We start from the raw sequence: 25,269 nt of genomic DNA, 5'->3' as shown, positions 1-25,269 counted from the left end.
GGAGACTGTGGGGGATGATGAGAAGGTGAATGATGGGAATGATGGGAAAAAAGATGATGTAAAGGAGGACGATGAGAAGGTGGAGGACGAACAGAAGGTGGAGGACGATGAGAAGGTGGAGGATGATGAGAAGGTGGAGGATGATGAGAAGATGGATGATGAGGCTAAGGTGGAGGACGGTGAGAAGGTGGAGGATGAACGGAAAAAGAACGATGCGAAGGTGGAGGACGTAAAGGTGGAGGATGATGAGAAGATGGATGATGAGGCTAAGGTGGAGGACTGTGAGAAGCTGGATGGTGTGGCTAAGGTGGATTATGTGGAGGTTGATCTGAAAGTGAAGGTGAAGGATCTGAAAGTGAAGGTGAAGGATGAGAAGAGTGTGGGTGCGGATGTGAAGGCACAGACAAATGAGGAAATTATGGGAGGAGATGACAATGATGACAATGATGATTTCCAGTTATACAATACTCCTCCTAAAGGAAATTATGGGAGGAGAGTGAGGAAGCCGAAAAAAGATGACTCGTACACCAACCCTTCTTTGTCAAAACTGCCCAAGACAAAGGATCCAATGAAAGTGAATCACCTTCAAAAATTTGAAGATGAGCTGCTGGATAAAGTAAAAGCGTGGTTGGTTGATCCAAAAACCGATAATTTGACAAAGGATGTACATACTTGCCAAGCAAAGAAGGATATGTTTGTTAGAGTTATAACAAGGTTGACATGGCTTGAAGACATTGTAAGTCGTGCAAATCAATTCATTATTCATTAATACTCATCGTTTCGCCAAGTACTTATCGATTCGCTAAGTACCTCACGAGTCGCTAAGTACTCATCGTTTCGCCAAGTACTTATCGATTCGCTAAGTACATCTCGTTTCGCTAAGTACTTAGTCAATGTTGTTTGATATATACTGAATGTATGTTGTATACTCCCATTGTGCGGGAAATCGATGCATTCTACCATCTATTGCGGAAAAGGATTTCCGACTATCCCAAGACATATAAAAATTCACATGTGGCAATTGGGGATTGCGTATTGTCGAATAGAATCAGGCGAGAGCACGGGGCTTTTATTAAGGATCCAACAAACTATCCAGTCGTCGAATTCAAAGACTATTACATGGGCGCACCACATAGATATATGCCCGAATGGTCAGCAATTGACGATGTCTACATGTCTGTGAACATTAACCAGAGACACTGGATTTTGTGTGTAGTACGTCTTCAAAAGTATCGCATTGACGTGTACGACTGTGATGCCTATCTTTATAAGAATCTGGATCCTTATTTGAAACCCTTCTGCGACATGATTCCACATATATTTGCAAATACAATCACTCCTGGTGAGAGGGTAAGGTATCTTAAATTCAACTTCGAAGCCCCCATCCAACCAATGACTTACAAACGGTTACCACACCCCAAAGTGAAAACCGCAGCAGCTAAGGTTGGAGAAGTCCCACGGGCAACCGAGAGCGGGGACTGTGGGGTATTCACTCTAATGTATATGGAACACTTGACCGCTAATCAAGCCGTGCACAATGTGACCACAGATAACATGGAGTTTTTTAGGCAGAAGATGGCGGTCAGGTTATTCCATCAGATTATCGAACCTTAGTGTAAACATTATTTTGAAGTAAATTGTGTAAATTGGATAAATTATTTTGATGTATTGTAAACCTGGATGAATATTTTTGAAGTTGGTTGATAAATTATTTTGATGTATGTTGGTTTATAGTACGCTAATGTATATTGAATTTTGAACTTGAATTGCAGAAAGCCTTCAACGTAAAAAACAAGTGTAACCCTTGGAACCCTTCAACGTACAAAAATGATAACCTCGAATTGACTATTCGTTTCGCTAAGTAAGTACTCATCGTTTCGCTAAGTACTTCGCGATTCGCTAAGTAAGTACTCATCGTTTCGCTAAGTACCTCGCAATTCGCTAAGTAAGTACTCATTGTTTCGCTAAGTACCTCGCGATTCGCTAAATAAGTACTCATCGTTTCGCTAAGTACCTCGCGATTCGCTAAGTACCTCCCGATTCGCTAAGTACTCAGCGTTTCGCTAAGTTATTACTCATCGTTTCACTACTCATATACAACATACAACATAAACTTTACTTACACCTGAATTAACAACATAGTATCTTACCAGTACCATAGTTCAATTAACAACATACATTACAACATGATGAAGGTTTAGATCTTACCAGTACCATCTATCAAGCTAAGGGTTTATATTGTTGAGATGATGACTCATGCTGCTTAGATGATGAAGCTCTTGCAGTAGATGGTGCAGGCATCACTGCTTTGCATGTTGCCCTATTATGTCATAGCCCAGCACATGAGCTACATTGTCTCGGGACCTTACGGACCTCACCCTGGGATGACCTACGCTTTGTTTGTGGCCTGCTTTTCTTAACCTTTACATTTCGTCTAAGACACGAACGTTGCTTGATATGTTCGGGAACATCCCAATTTTCTTCATCACCAGGAGGATAACATGCCTCGGCATATGAATTTATCCAACACTCAGTTGTGTAATACCTGTGTGCAGGGAAAATATAACGAATTATTAATTGGTTAAACAGAATGAACACGTGAGCTAAATATTAATACCTTGAACAGAAGTCATAAAAACCAAATTCCGACTACGGGCAGCAGCCATTGCATGCGTACAAGGAAGACTATAAACTTCAAATACTCTACAAGTGCAGTTCATGTCTTTCAAATTGACTTTGAAATGAGACTGATTGTCATGCACATAAAACTCGAATCGGTTAAGCGATTGGACTGTATAGAATCTGGCATTCTCGAATCCCTCACGTAACACCTTCTCATAATTTGGAGATAAAACTTCTTCGTGATTTGACGCTCTTTCTCTTCTATCGTTAAACCAATGTTGTATTGTGAATCTTAAATACTCAGCCATTTCTGAAATGGGATACTTTCTGGCTTCCCTACTCTGACCATTGAAACTCTCAGCATAATTGCTTGTGAGTTGATTGTATCGCTTACTGGGAAAAAATGCTCTACTCCATCTTTGGAACCCAATTTCTTCCAAATAGGCAACAATCCTGTGATCTTTAACCTTGATCTTGTCAAACCACCGATTAAATTCGTGGATAGTGTACGCCCTTGAAGCCAAATCAAACTCCGCATGACACTTATCACTTTTGAATTTGGCCACAATATTCATTTTTATGTGATATGTGCACGCACCGTGGTCTGCTTTTGGGAAAACAGCATACAAGGCATTAGCGATGCTTGGGTGTCTGTCGGATACGAAGACGAGATCATCAACTAATCCAATTGCGTCTCTCAGTTTTTGCATGAAATAAGTCCAGGAGTTATTATTCTCTGAATCAACAACGCCGAATGCGACGGGATATAGTTGCTCATTCGCATCCAATGCAATAGCCACCAATAATTGACCACCCACCTTGTGCTTAAGAAAACTAGCATCAACACATAATACAGGATGGAAAAAGGATTTGAAACCCCTAATTGAGAGGTCTAGGGACATGAACATATACTTGAAGTGGCCGAGCTCGTCTGTCTGTATGTCGGTTATGGTACCAGGATTACACTTCTCCAACATGTAAAGGTATGATGGCAGTATTCCATAAGAATCCTCTACCGTTCCTCGCACAACTATTAAAGCATTTTCCCTTGCCCTCCATGCCTTATTATAAGTCAAAAATATCCCATAAGTTGACTGCATGTCTTCAATTATTTTCTTAGGCAAGTGGTTATGATGATGGTCCATGTACTTGCTCTTCACGCACTGCCCAATAACCCATGCTGGTGTTTGCATTTTTTTCTTGGGCCTCGACAAAACTGAGCATGAGTGTAGTTGCTCAAATTTCCGGATCTCAAACATCTCAGAAAACTTACCTTTCACAGCCCGCAAGCTCCACTTGCATGTCTCATCCAAACATTTGAGTTCCCAAAGATTTTTTCTTGACTTCTCCACTTTGAATTCAAAATGATTGGTCATCGCATATTTATATAGAGCAAGTTGAAGTTCTTTTTATTTTCAAACAACGAACCGACTTCCAATACGGTTTCACTAGTTAATGCCATCGCAAATGAGGGGTCTGGTGGTGATGTGTCTGCCGGGTCTGTCGATGGTGTACCCATTGAAGATCGTCTTGCACTAGATGGTGTACTCATTGATGATCTTATTGCACTAGATGGTGTACCCATTGATGCCTTTCTTGCACTAGTTGGTGTACCCAATGATGATCTTCTTGCACTTGGTTGTATAGGTATTGATGCTTTTTCACCACTATTAACATGCAAGTCCTGAGTAAGTGGGATGTGAGGCAAAGAGCTTTCTCCGGCTTCATTTTGACTTTCAACAAAGAATTCCGAGGGTATAACAGGTGGTACAAATTTTTGAGTAAGTTGTGGTGGTAGTATACTTTCTTGAGTTGGGTATGTAAGTAGTGGTATCTTTTCTTTATTACATGCTGACTTCTCCACTACAGATACACACAATGGTGACATTGTTCGACCCAAAATCAAGCGTGATAAATATGTGTCAAATCCCCATAATTATCAATAAAAACAGGTTTTGGATTTCTGATATTCGGAATATCATACTTCACTTGGAGCACTAAATCGTATGTTGATATCTGCACATTAAGTCTATCGTAGAGTATATCAAGTAATTCAGCATAACGAGTACTTTGGGGTAGATCAAATGTTTTGATTGAAGATGCATCAAAATACAGTATTCCATCATCATCAAGTTTCTACTCTCCATTATAGAAAACGAAAACTTCAGCTGCAATAAAAAACATGATTTGATTTAGAGACGGATAATCAATACTTCGCGAATCGCTAGGGACTTAGCGAAACGGGAAGGCGTCCGCGAAACGGGAAGGCCTTCGCGAATCGTTAGGCACTTAGCGAAACGGGAAGGCCTTCGCGAATCGTTAGGCCTTCGTGAATCGTTAGGCACTTAGCGAAACGGGAAGCAAACTCTAACCAATCGAAGAAACCGAACATCGATAAAACTTGCTTAAAATACACGTACCTATTGGAACAGTGCTCGTGCTCGTCGTGGAGCTCATAGTGGATTTCGAACGAACCGTCGCCGCCGAGATCTCCGACGAGATTGCCGCCGCCGGAGTTTAGAGAGAAGGAGGAGAAGAGCGGGAAGAGAGAGAAGGAAAAGAAAAGAAATGAAAAAATGACGGAAGTTATATTAAATAGTAAGGTTAATCTGGACATTTCAAATATCGTCACTTCGCGAAACGCTAAGTGACTTAGCGTTTCGCGACAAGGGCAAAATCGTCCAAAAAAAATAAAATCCCCACGAGCGCAATAAAATTAACAACTTACCATCAGATCAAATAACCTTCAAATTTCCCTATAATATATTTATCATTCCATCTGATTCTATTAAAAAAATTAACTATAATTTAATTTAAAAAATCTTTTAGACACTGGTTTGGTTTATTTATTTATGATGTTTAATAGTGTTTTGGGCGGGGAGCCGATGACACGTATATATTCTTGCCTCATTCCGAACAACTAACGGTCAAACCGAATAAAATTACTCAACTAGGATGGTTCAAATTCGAAAATCGATTATTGTCATTTTACTATGTTACGGATTGATTTTTAGATATTTGATTACTAAAGAGCTACCCTAAATCCTCAAACAATCCCTATATGATTATTCATATTAATTTTTTTCCCGTAATTTAAGAATTAGAGTTGGTGTGATGTCTACGTATCTCGGGCTCCCTCTTGGGGCTAAAGTTAGTTCCAAAGTTTTTTGGGACCCGATTATCAGTAAAATAGAGAAGAAACTTCTCATTTGGAAAAGTTAGATGATTTATAAGGGAGGTCGTTTAATACTTATCAAGAACGCTCTTTCTTCAATGATAACTTATATGATGTCTCTATTTTTCCTCCCAAAGTGTGTGACCGTGAAGATGGAGAGAATTATGTGTAAATTCTTATGGGGGTCGTCTGATTCATCATTTTCTCATTTAGTGAGTTAGGATAAGGTTAAATTAATAAAAGAGTTGGGGGGACTAGGAATTTGCGATCTTATTTCTTTTAATAAATCATTACTATCCAAATGGTGTAGTAGATTTTCATCTAAGAAAGAGAGTATTTGGGTCAAATTGATTAAATGTAAATATGGTCAGGATAAGTCTAGTTGGTTCACCAAGAATTTTTATAGACCCGTGGGATGCAACAGTTGGGGTGGTATTTATGCCAAGTGGAAGATTTATTGGGAGTATTCAATTTTTATTATGGGTGATAGAAGTTCGATTAGTTTTTGGGACGACACTTGGTGTGGTGGTAAATGTTTGGCGAAGGTTTTCCCCGAGCTTGCTTCTTTTTTTATTTGTAGAGATGCATCGGTCAAAGATATGTTTGACATTCAGTCTAGTTGTTATGCTAATCGTATCAGGTATAGAAGAAGATTGAACGGTGAAAAAAACATGTTCAATGATAGACTTTTGTTCATGGTTAGAAATAAGGGGTTAAACTCGTTTTTTTAGGATTCTGTGCGGTGGCGTGATCTGAATAACTTTAATGTGAGACATTATTACACTTTGTTCAATAAAGTTAGCCCGATTGATCTTAGTTGGGAAAATTTATGGGAGTCTAAGATGCTTATCAAGATCTCGTTTTTTGGTTGGAGTGTTATTCATGGTAAAATTCTCGCTAACGATAGATGTATGAAAAAATATATGATTATTGTAAGTCGTTTGTGTTACAAAGAGGTTGAGACACATTCTCATCTACTTTTACATTGTCATGTTATTGCAAAGTTATGGAGTCTTTTATGGAATTTGACTAGAATATAATGGGTTATGCCGAAAACTGTTAGTGGTTATTAGGAGGCATGGGTTAGGGCGACTAAAAATGCGAGACTTAGAAGATGAGTCTATATCCCTATAATTTTCTGGTGGACTATTTAGTTGAAAAGAAATCGGAGAACTTTTAACAATGAAAATAGGCCGTTAAAGATTATTTACAATGTCATTATCATGACGATGTCGAAGATTAGATCCAAAAAACATGTAGATTCGTGTGGAGCTCTTATTTCATTTCTTAAAGATTTTCGAGTCAATTAATTATTTTAATATTGTATTCAATTTGTACATAATTTTTTTCATGTTATGCTCTTATCGTTGTGCTTAAAAGATTTTTTAAATAAATAGATCATTTAAAAAAATAGAGTTGGTGTTATTTTAAAATTAAAAATAAAAATTAAGGTCACCATAAAAAATCTAAAGAGAAAATTATCATAAATTTTACTTTTTCTTTTAACCTTAAAAATTAGTTACACAAATAATGAATGAAATTAAAAAATCACTTCACCTCACCTTCTTATAATAATATTTTATTACTTTTCTCTCCTCTTTCATTACCTTTGTCTTCATCATCCTTATCTTTAGAATTCATATATAATGGTAAAATTGGTATTCTATATAGAATAACAAAAGATGACCAAGATTTTGCAAATTCATCATGCTTCACTTTTTCATATTTTAGAAAATAATTTATATCACCTAAGTAATTGGAATTATTATTATTTTCGTTTCAACATTTTACATGATAAATAAATTTCAAGTTTTCAATCCCTTAGTAATTACTCTGAATTATTTATGACTTATTCCTGTTGTATAAAATTTAATACCTAAATCTGATTAAAAAGACAGAATCTATAACCAACATAAACTTTTAAAAGTTACAATTCGTACTTGAGCTATTAAATGAACAAACCTAATAAGCCTTAAAATAATGATATAGAGAGCGATGTTGGAGCAGCGACTCCCCCAACGACCCCCACTTGACAGTCACAACGTGGAAAAAAAATCCACTTGACAGTCACAACGTGGAAAAAATAAGTCATAGTGGAAAAAAATGCAATGACCACGTATAAAATTAGAGAGAGAAAGTTATAAATATACAAAATTAGAAAGATAAGCATTTTGTCTCGAACATGACCATATTCGGGAGGATTATGTCAAGAACATAACCATGTTTGGTAGTATTATGCCAAGAACATGGTCATGTTCGGGAGCATTCTGTCAAAAACATGGCCATGTTTAGGAACATTTTGTCAAAAACATGGCCATGTTCGGGAGCATTTTGTCAAGAATATGGCCATGTTCAAGACCATTCTATCAAGAACATTGCCATATTCAGGAGCATTCTGTCAAAAACATGGTCATATTCGAGACTATTCTATCAAAAACATGACAATATTCGGTACCATTTTCTCAAGAACATGGCCATATCTAAGGAACCATTCTGTCAAAAACATGACCATGTTTAGGATCATTCTATCAAGAACATGACTTTCTTTATAATTTTCTCTCTCTAACGTTTTACATAAGGGTGAGCAAACGGGTAAACTCAATCAATATTATCCAACCCATATTCAACCCAAATTAAATTTACCCAACTCATATTATCTACTAATACGGATTGGGTAACCCAAATTAATTGTTTATTTTTTCATTAAACATATTTTTATTCGTTAAACACATTTTTAATATGTTTAACACGTTTAACATGTTTTTCATGTTTTGGCACGTTTAACACATTTTGACACATTTAACACATTTTCACGTTTTTGACATTTTTTTCACGTTCAACACGTTTTTGACATATTTAACACGTTTTTCATGTTTTTAACATATTTAATACATTTTTCACACATTCAACACGTTTTTGACACGATTCACACGTTTTTTACGTTTTTGACACATTTAATACGTTTTTAACACGTTTAACACATTTTCACACGCTTAACACGTTTTTCACGTTTTTGGCATGTTTAACATGTTTTTAATACGTTTAACACGTTTTGACATATTTAACACGTTTATGACACGTTTTTGCATGTTTAACACATTTTTGACATTATAACATGTTTTTCACGTTTTTAGCACATTTAACACGTTTTTGACACATTTAACACATTTAACACGTTTAACACATTTTGACACATTTAACACGTTTTTGGCACGTTTAACAAATTTTAAACACGTTTAACATATTTAAACGTGTCAAAAATGTGTTAAACATTCCAAAACATGTTAAAAGTGCCAAAAACGCAAGAGATATGTTAAATGTGTCAAAACGTGAAAAATGTGTTAAACGTGCAAAAAACGTAAAAAAATATGTTAAATATGTCAAAATGTATTAAACATATCAATAATGTGTTAAACGTGCCAAAAATGTGAAAAACGTGTAAAAAACGTAAAAATTTTGTTAAACATGTCAAAAACGTGTTAAACATGCAAAAAAAACATAAAAATGTGTTAAACGTGCCAAAATATGTCAAGCATGTCAAAACGTGTTCAATTTACAAAAAAAAAATTGTTTAACGTGCCAAAATTTGTCAAAACGTGTCAAAAACGTGTTAAACATGTCAAAAATATGTTAAATATGCAAAACGTGTTAAAAATGTCAAAAATGTGTTAAATATGGCAAAAACTTGAAAAACGTAACAAAATGTGTTAAATGTGCTAAAAATGTGTTAAATGTGTCAAAAACGTGTTAAACTTGTCAAAACGTGTTAAACATGTTAAACGTATTAAACATGTCAAAAACGTGAAAAAGTGTTAAACGTGTAAAAATGTGTAAAACATGGTAAATATGTCAAAATGTGTTAAACATGCCAAAAACGTGAAAAATAAGTTAAACGTGTGAAAAACGTGTTAAACGTGTTAAAGGTGCCAAAAACGTGAAAATGTGTGGAAACGTGTTATAAGTGTGAAAACGTGTTAAACGTGCCAAAAACATGAAAAAACGTGTGAAAATGTGTTGAACGTGTTAAATATGACAAAAACGTGTTCGATTGTAATGAAGATCAACGTAGTAAAAATCGAGAGCATATATTGAAGTTGAAAGATGGTTAGTTTATATTTGATTAATAAGAGATAATTAAATTAAATTTATATAATTTGGATAATTTAGATCATCCTAACATAACCCAAATTAAACTCAACTCATACTCAACTTAACTCAAATTAACTTACTCAAATTAATATTTTGGGTTTGGATTTTGATTTAGATTTAAATTTGAATTTGGATTTGGATTGAGGAATGGATCAACCCAAAATATACTCATCCCTAGATTTACATAAAAAAAAAAAAATTCTAATGTGCGTTATTTTTTCCATGTAAATGTAGATAGAATAGTTGGGAAGTCATTGCCCGAGGGTCAATAATAATAATAAATAAATAATATCAAAAACAACCACAAACTAAATAATTGTTTAAGACTTCTAGAGAGTCATGCATGGTTGACCCCTCTACGTTAATATAAATAATTGTTTTAGCCTTCTAGAGAGTTCTGAATAATTAAAAAATAATTTTGTTTAATAATTTTTGTAAAATGATATAATTTTCACATATATTAATATAATATTTTTGACTAATTATAAAATTTTGTAAAATATAAATTAATAAATATATTTTACAATTATATATATATATATATATATATATTAATAATTTATGAATATAATTGAAAATTTGAGTGATAAAAATTAGTTTAAAAAATTATTAATAATTTAAACATTAAAATATCTTAAATAAACATAATATGATAAATAGATAATTAAAAACTCATAATAAAATATGTGCAATTTATATTAAATATATTATTATTTATTTTGAGATATATAAAATTTTTCATGTAACCACTTTTATTTATATATATATATATGTGATAGAAAAATACTAATTTTAGAAAGAAAAAAATAATTTTTTATTTAGTAAATATAGTCAATTTATATTTAAGAAATAATGATAATTTATATTTACATTAAAAAAAATTAAAAAAAATTGTAAAGGAAATTATCGATGTAATTTCTGATGAATATATAATTTGCGACGTTTTTAATATATATAAATTTTTCGCAATAAGAGTATCGCTAATACTTCAACGATTAAATATTTAGTTGGAAAATTTTTTCGATGAACTTATCAATATATTTTTTCTGACGCTAGTTTCGATTAAATATTTCTAATGTTTTTGACGTTCATTCTTACAATTCCTCCCAAATTATTTATGAGTATATCATTTGCAAATTTTATTTTTTAAAATATTTTATAATTTTTTTTTTACCTAAATTTTATATTACTTAAATAAATTATATTAATATCACAAAATACATCCAAAATATAATAAAATAAAATAACATCATCAATATCTATTATCACAAAATACAATAAATTAATTTTTTAATAAAAATCATTAAAACTAAAACATATATTATAGACACATTTTTGCTGCGAAGAATGTTTATATTTGTGTTAATATAATAGACATGTTTTTACAAGAAATTTAAGAGCATCCTATACCAAAAAACGATATAAGCTGTTGTTTAAGAAAAACTCATTTCAGCTTGTTAAAAAAAATTGGATTTTCACATTAAAAGCTGTGACATTTTTTGATTTGGGTTTGAAAGGTGTCCCGCATACTACCGAACCAAGGCTTTTTCTGTTTAACAAATAACCCATCATGTACATGAGTTTTCCTTTGTTTCCTAGAAAATGAAATAAAACAAATGTGCTTCATGGGATTCGAGCCTAAGATCTCTTTCCACCTTCTTAAAAGTTTGCTTCACAGGACCAAGACACTATTTCTATTCAAGTCACGGCACATGGATCACAATCACCTCATCAACAACAGATGGCCTAAGGGCTATTTTGTTTTAATATTTTATTTCTTCTATTATATGTGGTGTATTTAAATACCTCAATTAACTCCAAAAATTCCCAACAAAAAAATATAAAAACATATTTTCAAAAAAAATATTTTTTTTTTTTGGTTTAGGACCTTTTGGTCCATTTCTTTATCTACTTAATTCCTTTATTTTTATTAACAAAACTTCAAAAATATATAAAAAATTATTTCTAATAAAAAAAACAAAAATATATTTAAATGATGAACTCAAATTAAGATTTGTTTGGATTTAATTTTTTTTTAAAACTAACATTTAAACTTTCTTTTATAGGTACCATTTTCTTGCCTCACTTCTCGCTCATAGGTACTAGCATTTTATTTTATTTACGTTTTAGATTTAGGATCATGACATAGACGCATACTCTATGAACAGAATGATAAAAAAACTAGACAAATGTTAAGCTTGGATTACATTTAGACGCATGTCCTAAGATCGGATAAATAAATAAGGTGTAGAATAATATTCTTTTAAATAGTTAAAAGTTTAAAATAGAGAATGTCGTATGATAGGCACATTAGACATAGTGCGAGAGCCATTTCTAACATATAACCAAGCACCGAACTAAGAACAGAATCTCTAAAATGCGTTTAAACACATAAAATATTTTTCTTTCCTAATTTCTTAAATAGTAAATTAGGTGGCGGCTCTAAAAAATTCAAAACTAGTTTAAATCGATGCTTTAAAATGCACTCTAGTTGCGCTTACCATTTTGGTTCCTCGTCTCATTCGAGACTCGAGAGGAATGTGAGTTATGGGCGCGACTATCGAGTAACAAAACCCCTTCTTGGGAAGGGACGATTTTTGACGTTACAAATTTTCTGGCGACTAAATTGGGGATATTGGATGTTTAACCTGAAATAAAGTTTTGGCCATTTTTAAGAACAATATTTTATCCCAAAAATATTTTGAAATCATTTTCTATTTTTTTGGGATTTTTAGAAAATGGTATGAAGTTCCAAAATTATAAAAATATTTTGGGAAAATAAAAAGTTCAAACAAACAGGCCCTAGGATCGGTGTCCTCGATCATTGGTGCATTTCTATCGGTCGGGGTTTAAGACCCTCGGTCCTAGGTCGGAAGTCCCTCAGTTGGATGCGGAATCTCATCTTGCGTCTATAGTGAAGAATTAGTTATATCGTGGAGGCAAAAGGAGGAAAAGGAAGAATATTGTGTTAGGGCTAACTTCATCGGTGTCCTAGGTTTGAGAGTTCTCGGTCGGATGCGAAACTCATCGGTCCCAAGATCGAATTCATGGTCGGATGTGAAAATCCTTAGTCGCACCTCTCGGTCCTAGTCGAAATTTCACGGTCGGCCCTCTCGGTCCTAACTCGAATTTTTTATCAGACCTCTCGGTTTTAGCTTAAATTCTCGGTCATGACCAATGATCCTCGGTCAGACCTCTCAGTCCTGGTCGAACTTGTCGATCCTTAAGAACATCAAAACTACAAATTGTAGTTTTGATTGAGGCTTGGATTCTTCGATCCAAGGGCCTAGGTAGCTTCATAAAGCTCCAAGGAGCATTATTAACATCATCTCAAGGTTTGATTCAACTTGGATGATGTTCGTTTTCATCAAAATAGTTTTGAGGCCAAAATTGGGTTTTTGGTTTTTAGGCTTTAATGAAGTGCAAGGAGTTTGCAAATAACTTCCTTATACTTTATATGATTGATTGGTACCAAAACATGAACATTGTTTATTCATTTTGACCAGATCAAGAATTTAAAATTTTCATTTATTTTGAAAATTTTGATTTTGATGAAACATGATCGGAATGGATCAAACATTATCCAAATAAGTTCTCAACATCATTAGAAACATGTTGGGAAGATATTTGGGAAAACCCGATTTTGAATTTTTCAAATTCAAAATTGGTGTTTTTCAATTTAGATCGATTGATTGTGTTTGGCTTCAACAGAATGGTCACAAATGATCATTAGATTGTTTCTCAATAAAAAATTGATTAACTAGATAGTATACTGAATTGTCAAAACTGAAATGTAAAAATTCCAATTCAAAATGGTAATTCAATATAAAAGGATGATTAGAAGCTTACTAATTAATGAAGAACACTCCTTAAACCTTAAGGAAACTTTTGGGATGCCTTGATCCACTTCAATGGCGAATTTTGTGATTTTTTTATTAAGGGCTTGAGAGTGGATCTTTTGCCTTCAGATTCATCAAGGGATGTTATTTATAGCCTCCCAAGGTTAGTTGATCGACCAAGTGACTTCAGTTAGTCAAAATCCATTAATGGTATTTTGGTTGTTCTTCCGGTCAGTTGTCGATGTAGGTTATAATTGTGATCATAGACTTAGGGAAAATGATCACCAAAGTATGGTGATTATTTCACTTTCTAAATGAGTCAAAATGATCAAGAAATAGTAGAGTTCCATCTTTGAAAAATCAAAGATAGTTGTTGTTCTTATCTTCCGGCAATTGCGATGAAGACGACGATTCAACACAAAACGACGTTGTTTCGGGCACATTTGGCGTTTCGTTATTGACAGAGCATTACGTTGGCGTTCCGTTAGTGATAGAGCATTTCGTGGCGTTTCAGCTAAAGGGGTTAACGCATGCGCATTTGCTTCGTTGCAGCGGATGACGCATGCAACTCCTAGGCGTTGAATGAAAATTCAACGCCTATCTGAAGATTGTTGTTTCGACTGTAGCGATCCTTCTAGATTTCGGCTACACCCAATTATATATTTATTTATTTTATTTTAAACTTTAAGGGTTTATTTGAAATTGATTTTTCTTTTACCCTTTTGGTTTTGTTTTTAAATCTTTTAAAATATACAAAATATTTAAAATAAATATGACATTTATTTTGTATATTTTTGGGTTTAATAAATAATTTCTTTGGGATAAAAGGATACAATATTTATCCTAAATTATTTATTTTAATTCCCTTTTAACTTTTTTTAAATTAATTTGAGATTAAATGGGTACAATATTTATCCCAAATTATTTTATTTATTTACTCTGACCATTATCCTTAATTAATTCAGATTTAATTATCACAATAATTAATCTAATAAATTGTTTGATTAGGTTTTAGCATTGGGGTTAATTATTTTGATTTAATTTATTCAAAAATAATTATTTTTAAATTTATAAATTGGGTACGTAAATTTTTAGTGTTTATAGAGTACCTATAATCAAGTTTGATTACAATAAACTGATTTTGAAAACGCAGATTCGAGTATGACATTTAACAATACGTTTTTCTTATCCAATTTATATTATCGAGGGTGATGGAAAGATAGAACTTGTAGCCAGTGACGGACCTACTAGGAAACAGGCATCCCCCAACCTTAAAATAAAAAATTTTATATATATATATATGATTGACATGTAACTTTTTGTCCAGTTGGCTTTGTAATTGAATAGTGAAAATGAGGTCAGGTAATCAAACCCTAGCCTCACCTTTAATTTTAATTTATTTTAAAATATAATAAAAACTAATTCATAATTATATTATTTTAATTTTAAATATAATTTTATTAAAATAATTATTATTAATATTTTATTTTATACTAATTCTAATGTACAAATATTTATAATAATACATAAATTTTAATTAATATATAAATAAGATTTATTTATATAAATAAAGTATAAAAAATTATATATAAAATAATGTAAATTATATAATAATATTATTTATTTTAAAATTATATTTATATAATAATTATACATTATTTTTTATTTATTTTAATATAATTAATAATACAAATTACTTATAAGGGTAAAATATAAAAATTAAAATAATAATAGTGTTTTATATTTCTTAATTTTAAACTATTTCAAAAAAAATTAAGAAAGTGTAAATTAATATTATTAAACAAGTTAAAATAGTTACATTGGAATGGTTTAGTATTTAAATAAATAATTTGATATATTATTTTTATATACATTAATATTCTACAATTGTAATCTCGAGTGTCTATTCACTTGATAATATGTGTTTATCACGTTTTTGTATTTTTGTTCTTATTTATATTTTTTATTTTTTTTATATTCTCATAAAACTATGAAGATTTTCATATTTTTTTTATATAGTTAGTTTTTTATGAATTTGTTTTTGTGTTGCATTTGATGAAAAAATTATTGAGAATTACAAGTGACTTGTCAATTTGCCTATAAAGAGAAGATCAAAATATAGTTCGAGCCATGTCATTGATTGCGAGTTCGAAAAATCAATTACAAAAATTTAGAGAAGATGGATGGCATGATATTTGGACCAAGTTAACAGTTTTTGTCAATTACATTCATCTCAATACTTAATATGAATAAGCATATGATAATTGATAGCAATGGTAGGCGGAGAGAAAAAGGGGAACTCATCACTAATCTTCATCATTATCGTGTGGAAATCTTTTGTCAGGTATAATAAAAATTATTTCTTATCTATTAATAGTTATTATTTATTATCTATTAATAGTTATTATTTATTATTTAATGCTAGGTTGTTAACTTGATTATGCAAGAAATGAATAATCGTTTTTAGAAGTTAATACAGAATTACTTGGCTACATATCATGTCTTCATCCCAGAAATTCATTCTCCCAATTTGATATTCGTAAACTCATTCGTCTTGTCAAATTTTATCCCGAAGATTTCACAAGTAGTGATTATTTATTTTTGGAACAACAACTTCGGGCTTACTTATTTAATTTGCGGGATGATCCTCAATTTTTTTCAATTGAAGACTTGGGAATTCTTACTCATAAATTGGTTGCAAAAGAAAAACATATAGTCTTTCCATTAGTTTATCGATTGATAGAGTTGGCTTTAGTTTTACTAGTTGCAACTGCATCCGTTGAAAGAGTTTTTTCTGCAATGAAGACCGTGAAGACTGATTTGCGTAATCAAATGGGAGATGAATGGATGAATGATAGTTTAGTTGTATAAGTTGAGAAAGATATTTTATCAACAATAGAAAATGAGCCAATATTGCAATATTTTCAACAAATGGAATCTCGTAGAATAAATTTGTCTTCTTTTGTACCAACTCATGGACAAAAATAATTTAGTAATTGTGTGCTTATTAGTATTTTGTAATTGTGTTTGTTGGTATTTTATGTAATTATCGAGTAAAATTTTAATTAGAAAATGCATTTATTTGATCGCCAAAAAAATGCTACGTTACTATGTATTTGACCCCCCCGAGAAAACATTTCTGTGTCCGCCACTGCTTGTAGCAAGTTTTAACCCTTGGGAATCTCGCAACAAGTAGGCGTGTGTGTGAGTCATGTGCGCATGCGGGCCCAAAGTGGCTCCCGGTTCGATGATTTCAACCTCGGTTTGCGTGTCAAGCATCGTTTTAAAATAAAACATTATTTTAAAAGATTTTGATAACACCTGACAACTTTTAAAATTAATTACGTAAAAATAATTATTTTTGTTCAAATTTTAATAATTTGGGAATTTGTTTATAATCAAATGACGATTATGAAATCTGGTTTAAATTAATTAAATATAATTAATTTAAGAAAGATTATTTATTTGAAAAACATAGTCGTCAATTGATTTTAAGAAAATTAATAAAATGGGGTGTACGTGTATAAATGTATTTTATACTAAAGTTTCGTTTGGTTTGAAGTTTTGTGATATACTAGAGAAAGGGCTTTCGCGCTATGTCCTCTGTACCCGTCAAGAACGGTCTCTACTTTATAAACTTGACATTTTTTAAAAATCGGTTGTATAATGTTTGAGTTTTTTAACCGATTATTCTTCCGGTCATAGTCATGCTTCTAGGTTTTAATATTATTGAAATATTGAAACAACAGTATTAAAATGATGGTACATGATGTTGCGGATGATTGCTAGGGAGGATTATACCTAAAGATTATCAGATATTTTTAAAGGTGTTAAGGTTTAGAAATAAACGCAAACGAACCTTGGTTAAAATATTTGTTTGGGAAATATTCCGAAAATATTTTAAAGTCGTTTTCTAACCTCTCGAAAATATGTCACAATAAAATTACAATTTTTTATCACAATAGTTGTCATAAGGTTTTGAAAAAAACTATTAACGGTAAATTCATTGGAATAAAACGTGAGAAGTTATGTCATAACATATATTTTATCGCAAAATTATTCATAAATAATTTATTCTAAAATAATATTACAAATGATTTGTCAAAATTATCATCACAAACAATTAGTCACAAATTATCGTCACAATGTATCATCGCAAACGATAGGTCGCAAAATATTTTACCAGACGATAAGTCGCAAAATATCATCAAAAGATATCCGTCGCCGTCCAACGTCCCGAATTCCGACGAAAAAAACGTCACCTTATTACTAATGGAAGAAATTGAATTTCAATTATTTACATAAACATACAAATTGGTCAAACTTTTGATATTGTCAAGCGCCTTTTCTTTTAAGTCGCAAAATTCGTCGCTAAAATTATTTTCGTCAATAATTTCATAAACAAATTTAGTGATTAATTCATAATAATAAATTTATTAAATATTTTCTTAACAATTATACTAATATTTTTAATATATTTTATTTTTATTAAAATTTTAATTAGTATAATTTTTTATTTTTTTTTATTCAAAATATTTGGTTTGAAAGGAGGCTTCCAAATTTTAGCCGGACCTTTCTTTATGCATGCTATCTTATAATTCTAGATATAAGAGGTTAAATCAATTGTATTAATCATGATACAATGAGAGTTGCCCACGTTTTGTCGGACAAATACCAAACACGTGTTTTTTTTTAATAAAACCGGTTTATGATTAGAATTAAATAAATAAATAAATATTACTCACCTTAAACTAATAATTACGTTTTCTCATTTTTTTTAATTTTTTTTGTTTAATTTCTCTAAGTTCACCTTGCTTGACTGCTTAATAATGCCTATGGCCCAATTTAAAGCTAGTGAATGATGGGCGGTGATGCATAATGAGGTAAGCAATTAGGCAAGCATAGTTCATATGTTTGTTGACAACTTATAACATATTAATAATAATATTATTCCTTCATTCAACTTAGTACATCCATTTTTCCCACGTCTTCTATTTCAAACATCATGTGATTATTGTTTTAGTGTAGGATATCACAAATTCAACATTAAAGGTCAATTTCCTAGTTTAATAGGCTTTGCTCTTAGAGATTTAACAAGAATGGCAAGACACTCTTAGTCGAGTCCCGATTTCGAGTTAGGCCAACTCATTTAATAAAATTACTATTTAATCATGTATTTTATTCTCACCAAAATTTATATTTTTATCAATTTTATTTAGTTGTTACATTGTTCTAGGTTGGGACAACGAAAAGTAGGCCCGACACTCTCTTAATTAGTTACTCTCCCAAGGATAAACAATATGATATATCCTACCTTATCCCTGCCTACACAAGAATCAATATAAAAAGAATTGTAAAAAATTTAATATGATATATTAATTTTTGTTTTGAATGAAGACTCTTTCTTCAGATAACTTTTTTTTTTTTTTTTAAATGATATATATATATATATTAAAAATTATTGAAGTACAACCAAAAAAAAGTATGACATTAAGATGACGAGACAATAACAATAATAATAATAATAATAAAGAAAAATATATTCACGTTACCTAATAAGTGATTGAGTATTAAGTACTCGAGAAAGAACGATTAACTCTCTAACTGATTACACAGATTTTTCAGAACGTATCTCATAAAACGTCATAATAATAGTATTACGAATGATAAGCATCGGACAACTACGATCATTAGAGGTTCGACAATTTTCTCAAATCAAATAATCCACCAACAATAATTGAGATGATAACTCAAATATGTAGATTGACATATCAACTCCATCAATCTAAACATCTCAACAACTAACTAACTCAATAATTGAGATGATGTATTCGATGAATCTGAATCAGATGAAGAAGAAATTGACGGCGACGAGCAAAATGAGAGGCCATCTAATGATTCTTTGAGGATTTACGTTGGTAATTTCCCCTATACCATGATAAATTCTAATTTGTCTCTTTTTTTTGGCTGAAGCATGTTGTGTAGTTTCCTTTCAGGTAAGTTTTCTTCGTGACATAAATTAAAGGGTTTTTGTATGTCAAATGGATTTGGTCATCATCCTTATTAGGGTTCCACTCTTTTTTAGGTCGTTTATGACCGCGTTATCAATAAGAACAGATGATTTTCTTTTGTGATAATGGCAAGCGTTGAAGAAGCAAAAGAAGCAATTCGGATGTTCAATGGCTCCTTAAGTTTACACTTTCCCCTCTTTGTGTTTGAAGGAAGTTCATTAATGAAAAATGAATAGACTGAAGCTATTAGTAGAACTTTTGTATATGTCAAATGTTTAATATTATTATTCTTCCTTATTTTGGCCATTTCTTCATATGATAGCTTTGAATTTTGCTTTCATGACTTGATTTGAAAACACTTAATTTTGTATATAAATATTTGGATCTTGATCTAGCTGAGATACACTAGAAGTCACCTTAAAATGTCTCCCAACTTCGGTCAATGATCCAATTGGATTTTGAATAGCTTATAGATTTTTCAACAAGTTTTTTTGAGCTCTCAATGATCCCAAACAAACACTACTCTAAATAGCGAGATTTTAGGTGTATATGTATATATATTTTTTTAAAAAGTCTACACCGATTGGTTATAATATCAATCGGTGTTTCCCTATACCGATTAGTTATAATACCAATCAGTGTTTCTCTATACTAATTAGGTCAAATCCAATCGGTATTCCTTGAATTTGTATTACCAAAAGAGCTTTTAGCGACGGGTGACAATCATATTAAATCCAATCGGTATTTCTTTATATTGATGGTAAATCAATGTATTACGAAGCGAAAAACCACTTGTTATTGAGGTTTTTTACTAGTATCTATATTGGAATGTTTTTAATGAATAGAAAAACATAATATTCAGATTTTTAATTAATTGAATTATTATAATTAATTTTTATTTAAATTTTAAATTTTAAATTTTATAAAAAAAGATATATTTTATTTTATAAATTAAGTAATTAATTGATGGAAAAATGATTATTGTGTTTTGAGTAAAAAAACCTATCATAAAAGGTATGGAAGGTTTTGAAGAGAAATGAAGAAGAAATTGTGGTCCAAATTTTATAAATTAATAGTTTATATTTCATCAAAGCAATTGCAAACCTCAGAAGTGACATCATCAAATATTTCCTTTATATAAATATACCGATTCGCAGCTTCCATTTGCCACCAAAATTCAAACTTGAAAGAAACAGTACTACTACTAATGGAAGGTAATAAAGAGAAAGAGAAAGAGATAATTAAGTACAGAGGCGTCCGGAGGCGGCCATGGGGGAAATACGCGGCGGAGATACGCGATCTGTCTCGGCCAGGCAGCCGTTTATGGTTGGGGACCTTTCAAACCGCCGAAGAGGCTGCCAAAGCCTACGATAAGGCGGCTTTTAACATGAGGGGTCATCTCGCTATTCTCAATTTCCCCAACCACCATAATTACTCACGCGATCATCATCATCATCATCCTCATCTCCACCACCAGCAGCTAGTTTATAACTCCTTCATAGCCAATTCTAATTCTTCATCGTCTTCTCCTTCAACTAGTCAGGTTCTTGAGCTTGAGTATTTGGATGATACAGTCTTGGAGGAACTTCTTGAATCGGAGGAAGACAAGAGGAGAAGATTGAATAATTGAGAAGGGACCGGTCTGGATGTCTTACCGGTGACTTTTTTCGGTCATCGGACCCTTCATTTCAGATCTCCACCAATGTCTCTTTTTTGTTTTTAGCAAAAATAAAATAAATAAATAATTTTAAATTTTGAAGGTATGTTTAATTAATTGGTAAAAAAAATATTAATTTAATTTAAATATATATAATTTTTTTAATTAAAGGAGAATTGCATGACATCCCCACGATCGGCCTTAGGGTAAGCATGACAACCCATTTATTAAAAATAGTGAGATATTTAATTAAATTTATTATAATTTTAAATATAAAATGTTGTAGTTAGAGGCTTAGAGCCGTCAATTTAGGTTAGGCCCGTTGGGTTGAAATATCAGGAACCCATTTGAAAGTGGGCCTACACGGGCCAGTCCGTTCGGGTCGCGAGCCTAGGCCGGTCGGGCTTGAGTTGGCCCGCGGATTGACAAAAAAAAATTGATTTGATTTATAACCTTATAGATATATGTCGCATAACCCTATTTTTTTTTCTCTCACAGCGCACTGCATTAGTCAATACTCAATACTTCGCTCATCGGTCGCCGGCTACTTATTTGTTCCGCATTTCTTCTCTTCTTTCTCGCCTTCAAAGGTTCGTGTATTAAAACTTGGTTCTAGACTATAACAGTCAATACTCAATACTTCTCTCATTGACCGCCGATTACTTATTTGTTGCGTATTTCTTCTCTTCATTCTCGTCTTCTAAGGTTCGTAGATTCAAACTTGGTTCCAGTTCAATAAATTTCACACTAAAAGTCTAAAACTTAATATTTTGTTAAATAACATATTCATTTTCGAAATTGACTCTTCTCAAAATCAAGGTATTAATTTGGATGTTGAAGATTTTGAAAGTGTTAAACATGATGAAGGGTCATCTAAAAAATTTATGAAATATTCTGAAATTTGGATGTATTTTAAGAAAATGAAAAGTATTGATAATATAGAAAAAAAAATGAATGTAATGGATTAAAAAAAACAGTATAAATGTAGGGTAAGCATTATGGGACTTCTACATTGTGGCATCATGTTAAAATTTGTAACAAATTGAAGTTTCAATATGTAGGACAAATGATATTGATTAAGATAGAAAGATGAAGTCTAAGAATCAAAATTTGGATATTATCAAGATTTGGATGTTTTGGAGCATTGGAAGAATCAAAAGAAACGGTACTCAATCCTTTCACTTATGATGTTTTGGTTATTCTTATAACTATTGTTGCATCAGAATCAACTTTTTCTATTGGTGCTCGGGTGCTTACCAAGTATAGAAGTTTCACTTTTCCTGAAAATGTGCAAGCTCTTATTTGTACTCGCAATTGGTTACATGGATATTCTATCAGTAATTTTATTTACAAATTTTTAATTATATTCTTGACATATTTGTGACTTCATATATTAGTTTATTTTGATTTGAATTTTTAACTACCTTTATTTTTTTGTATTTCATATGTAGATAAAAATCAAGAAGGCAACGTAATAGTTACATCAATATTGTTCAAGCAATGGTCAAATGTTCTAGAGGATGTTGATGTAGACATTAAAGAGAAAGGCGATGAAAGAGAAGGATTTGACATTGATTATATCTCGATTGATGATATTTAAAGAATGTTGACTTTACTGAAATCTCTATTTTATGAATTTTTCAAATTTTAGTTACTTTGTTGAATTATTTGGTCAATTAATGTATAACGATAGACAAGACTCTTATTTGATGTGTATTATGACTATTTGATCATGTTCTTGAACTCTTATTTTCTAAAACTATTAATGATTTTTATTTGTAGTGAGACAACCCGCGGGCTGACCCGCCTAACTCGCAACCCACCTTGGGTTGGGTTAGGTTGGGGGTTTTCAGCCCGTCGTCGACCCGTTAAACTATGGGTTTTGGTGGGTTGACCCGCCCCGCCATAGGTTGGCCCGTCGACTGCTCTAGTTGTAGTTAGTGATTCAAGATACAAATGTAAAAAATTTAATTGTTTGTGTTCAAATTTCAACAAAAAAAAATTATGTATTATCAATTTTGTAAACTAAAGTTATGACAACAACAAAATATCGACATTTTTTTTACCGGGGGCTAGGGCAGCCCATAACTCGGGGTCGGCACCACAATCATGGTCCTCACTTAAACTCAAAACGATTTTAGAATGGAATCGAACTTGTTATATTTTGGTCTCTTAAGCCGACTTTTAGGGCTTGTTTGAGGAAGTGAGTTTTTGGGTTTTATTTGAGTTTTCTTCTAAAAATCTTTGTTTGATAAAAATTAGGGAAAAACTAATTTTTGAAATTTTAAGACTAATTTACCCTTTAGTTGAGAAGATATGGTGAGGTGAGAAAATAATGAATTAAAAATAAAAGATAATGTGGCTTAGAGAGAGATGATAGTTTTAATATTTTAATGAATAAAATTAATGATTAAATTGTTGATATGATGTTTAAGTTTTAAGATAAAAAACTGAGTTTTATCCCAATAATTAAACATCAACTTTTATTCTAACTAAAATAAAATAAATTTAAAAAATTATAATAATATTTATTCAATGTTTAAAATTATTAAAATAAAAAATATAACGCTCTCATTCCACATTTTATTCACTTCGATAAAATAACTTATTTTCTCACATGTTTCATCACATATTTTTTCCGAATGAATCTCTCATTTCGTGACTTTATACTTTTACTTTGTCAATCAAATATTTTATTCGTATTTTTTAATAATTAGCATTGTGACCTCACACTTTGATCAATTAAATATTTGATTCATATTTCTTTAACCACTTTCAAATGATACCGGTCTATTATCCATCGACAAACCACATTTTAATCACATTTGGTTAAAGGTTGTACTTGTTTTGTTAGGTTGCAAATTCGAACCTACAAATAACATTTTAAAAATTATTTTTAACCGTTTTAAGTTTATGAGCGGGTCAACCCACAATCCGACCCAAGTATCAATTTACTCTCACATAAATATCCAAATTAACCACAGTTCTCGACCCGGCAATCTGGACACTTTAAAAATTAAGCATCATTATATATATATATAGATAATCCAACATAAAAAAGCCTTAAACTATTTTGAAAAGGTAAAATATACATAGGTTGTTATCCATTATTTTAATAATTTTTTATAATAACTTAACAAATAAAAAATTATAGTCAAACATATTTTAATATTCTTTTATTCATTATCTATAATTTTTATTATTTTTATAATTTTTTTATATTTATATAAAATTATTATAATAATAATAAAATATAAATTTAAACATATATATATATATATATATATTCACGTTTTAAATTTATTATATAAGTATATCTTCTCTTCACTTTATTTTTATTTACTATTTAAAATAATCCAAAAAAAACATTTAAAAAAATATATATTAGATTTTACAACCTTATTATAATATTATATTTATATTTTATTTTATAATTGTTAAAAAAATAATAAATTAAATTTTATACACACTTTATAAAGAATAAATAGATAATAATAGAGAATATATAAATAATATAAAAAAAATATTTACAGAAAAAATACCTATTTAATTATTACTTTAATTAAATTTTAAAAAAATATATTAATAAAAACTTATAATTTATTTTAAAATAATTTATTTTTTAATTTAAATAATTTATTAATATTTAAAATTAAGTAAATAAAAAATATATATTTAAATATACACAACATTATATATATAAAAAATAAACACGGGGCGTATAAAATTGTATGAAACGTATTAAAATAATACTTTGACATATATATATATATATATATATATAAAGGTAGCGTATGTTGAGAAGAATTTATGGGC

General features: G+C 30.9%; 1 protein-coding gene across 1 annotated transcript; it reads left to right on the top strand.

Moving 5' to 3' along the window:
• The first annotated feature begins 21,003 nt into the window (after positions 1 to 21,003).
• On the top strand, positions 21,004 to 21,426 carry LOC124918814 (ethylene-responsive transcription factor ERF098-like). The gene has a single exon (XM_047458872.1). The coding sequence runs from the start codon at positions 21,004 to 21,006 to the stop codon at positions 21,424 to 21,426; it is 423 nt and encodes a 140-aa protein (XP_047314828.1).
• The last annotated feature ends 3,843 nt before the right edge of the window (positions 21,427 to 25,269 follow it).

Source organism: Impatiens glandulifera, chromosome 1, assembly GCF_907164915.1.
Source record: "Impatiens glandulifera chromosome 1, dImpGla2.1, whole genome shotgun sequence".
NCBI classification, from domain to species: Eukaryota; Viridiplantae; Streptophyta; class Magnoliopsida; order Ericales; family Balsaminaceae; genus Impatiens; species Impatiens glandulifera.
This window is presented reverse-complemented; position numbering and strand designations above follow the sequence as displayed.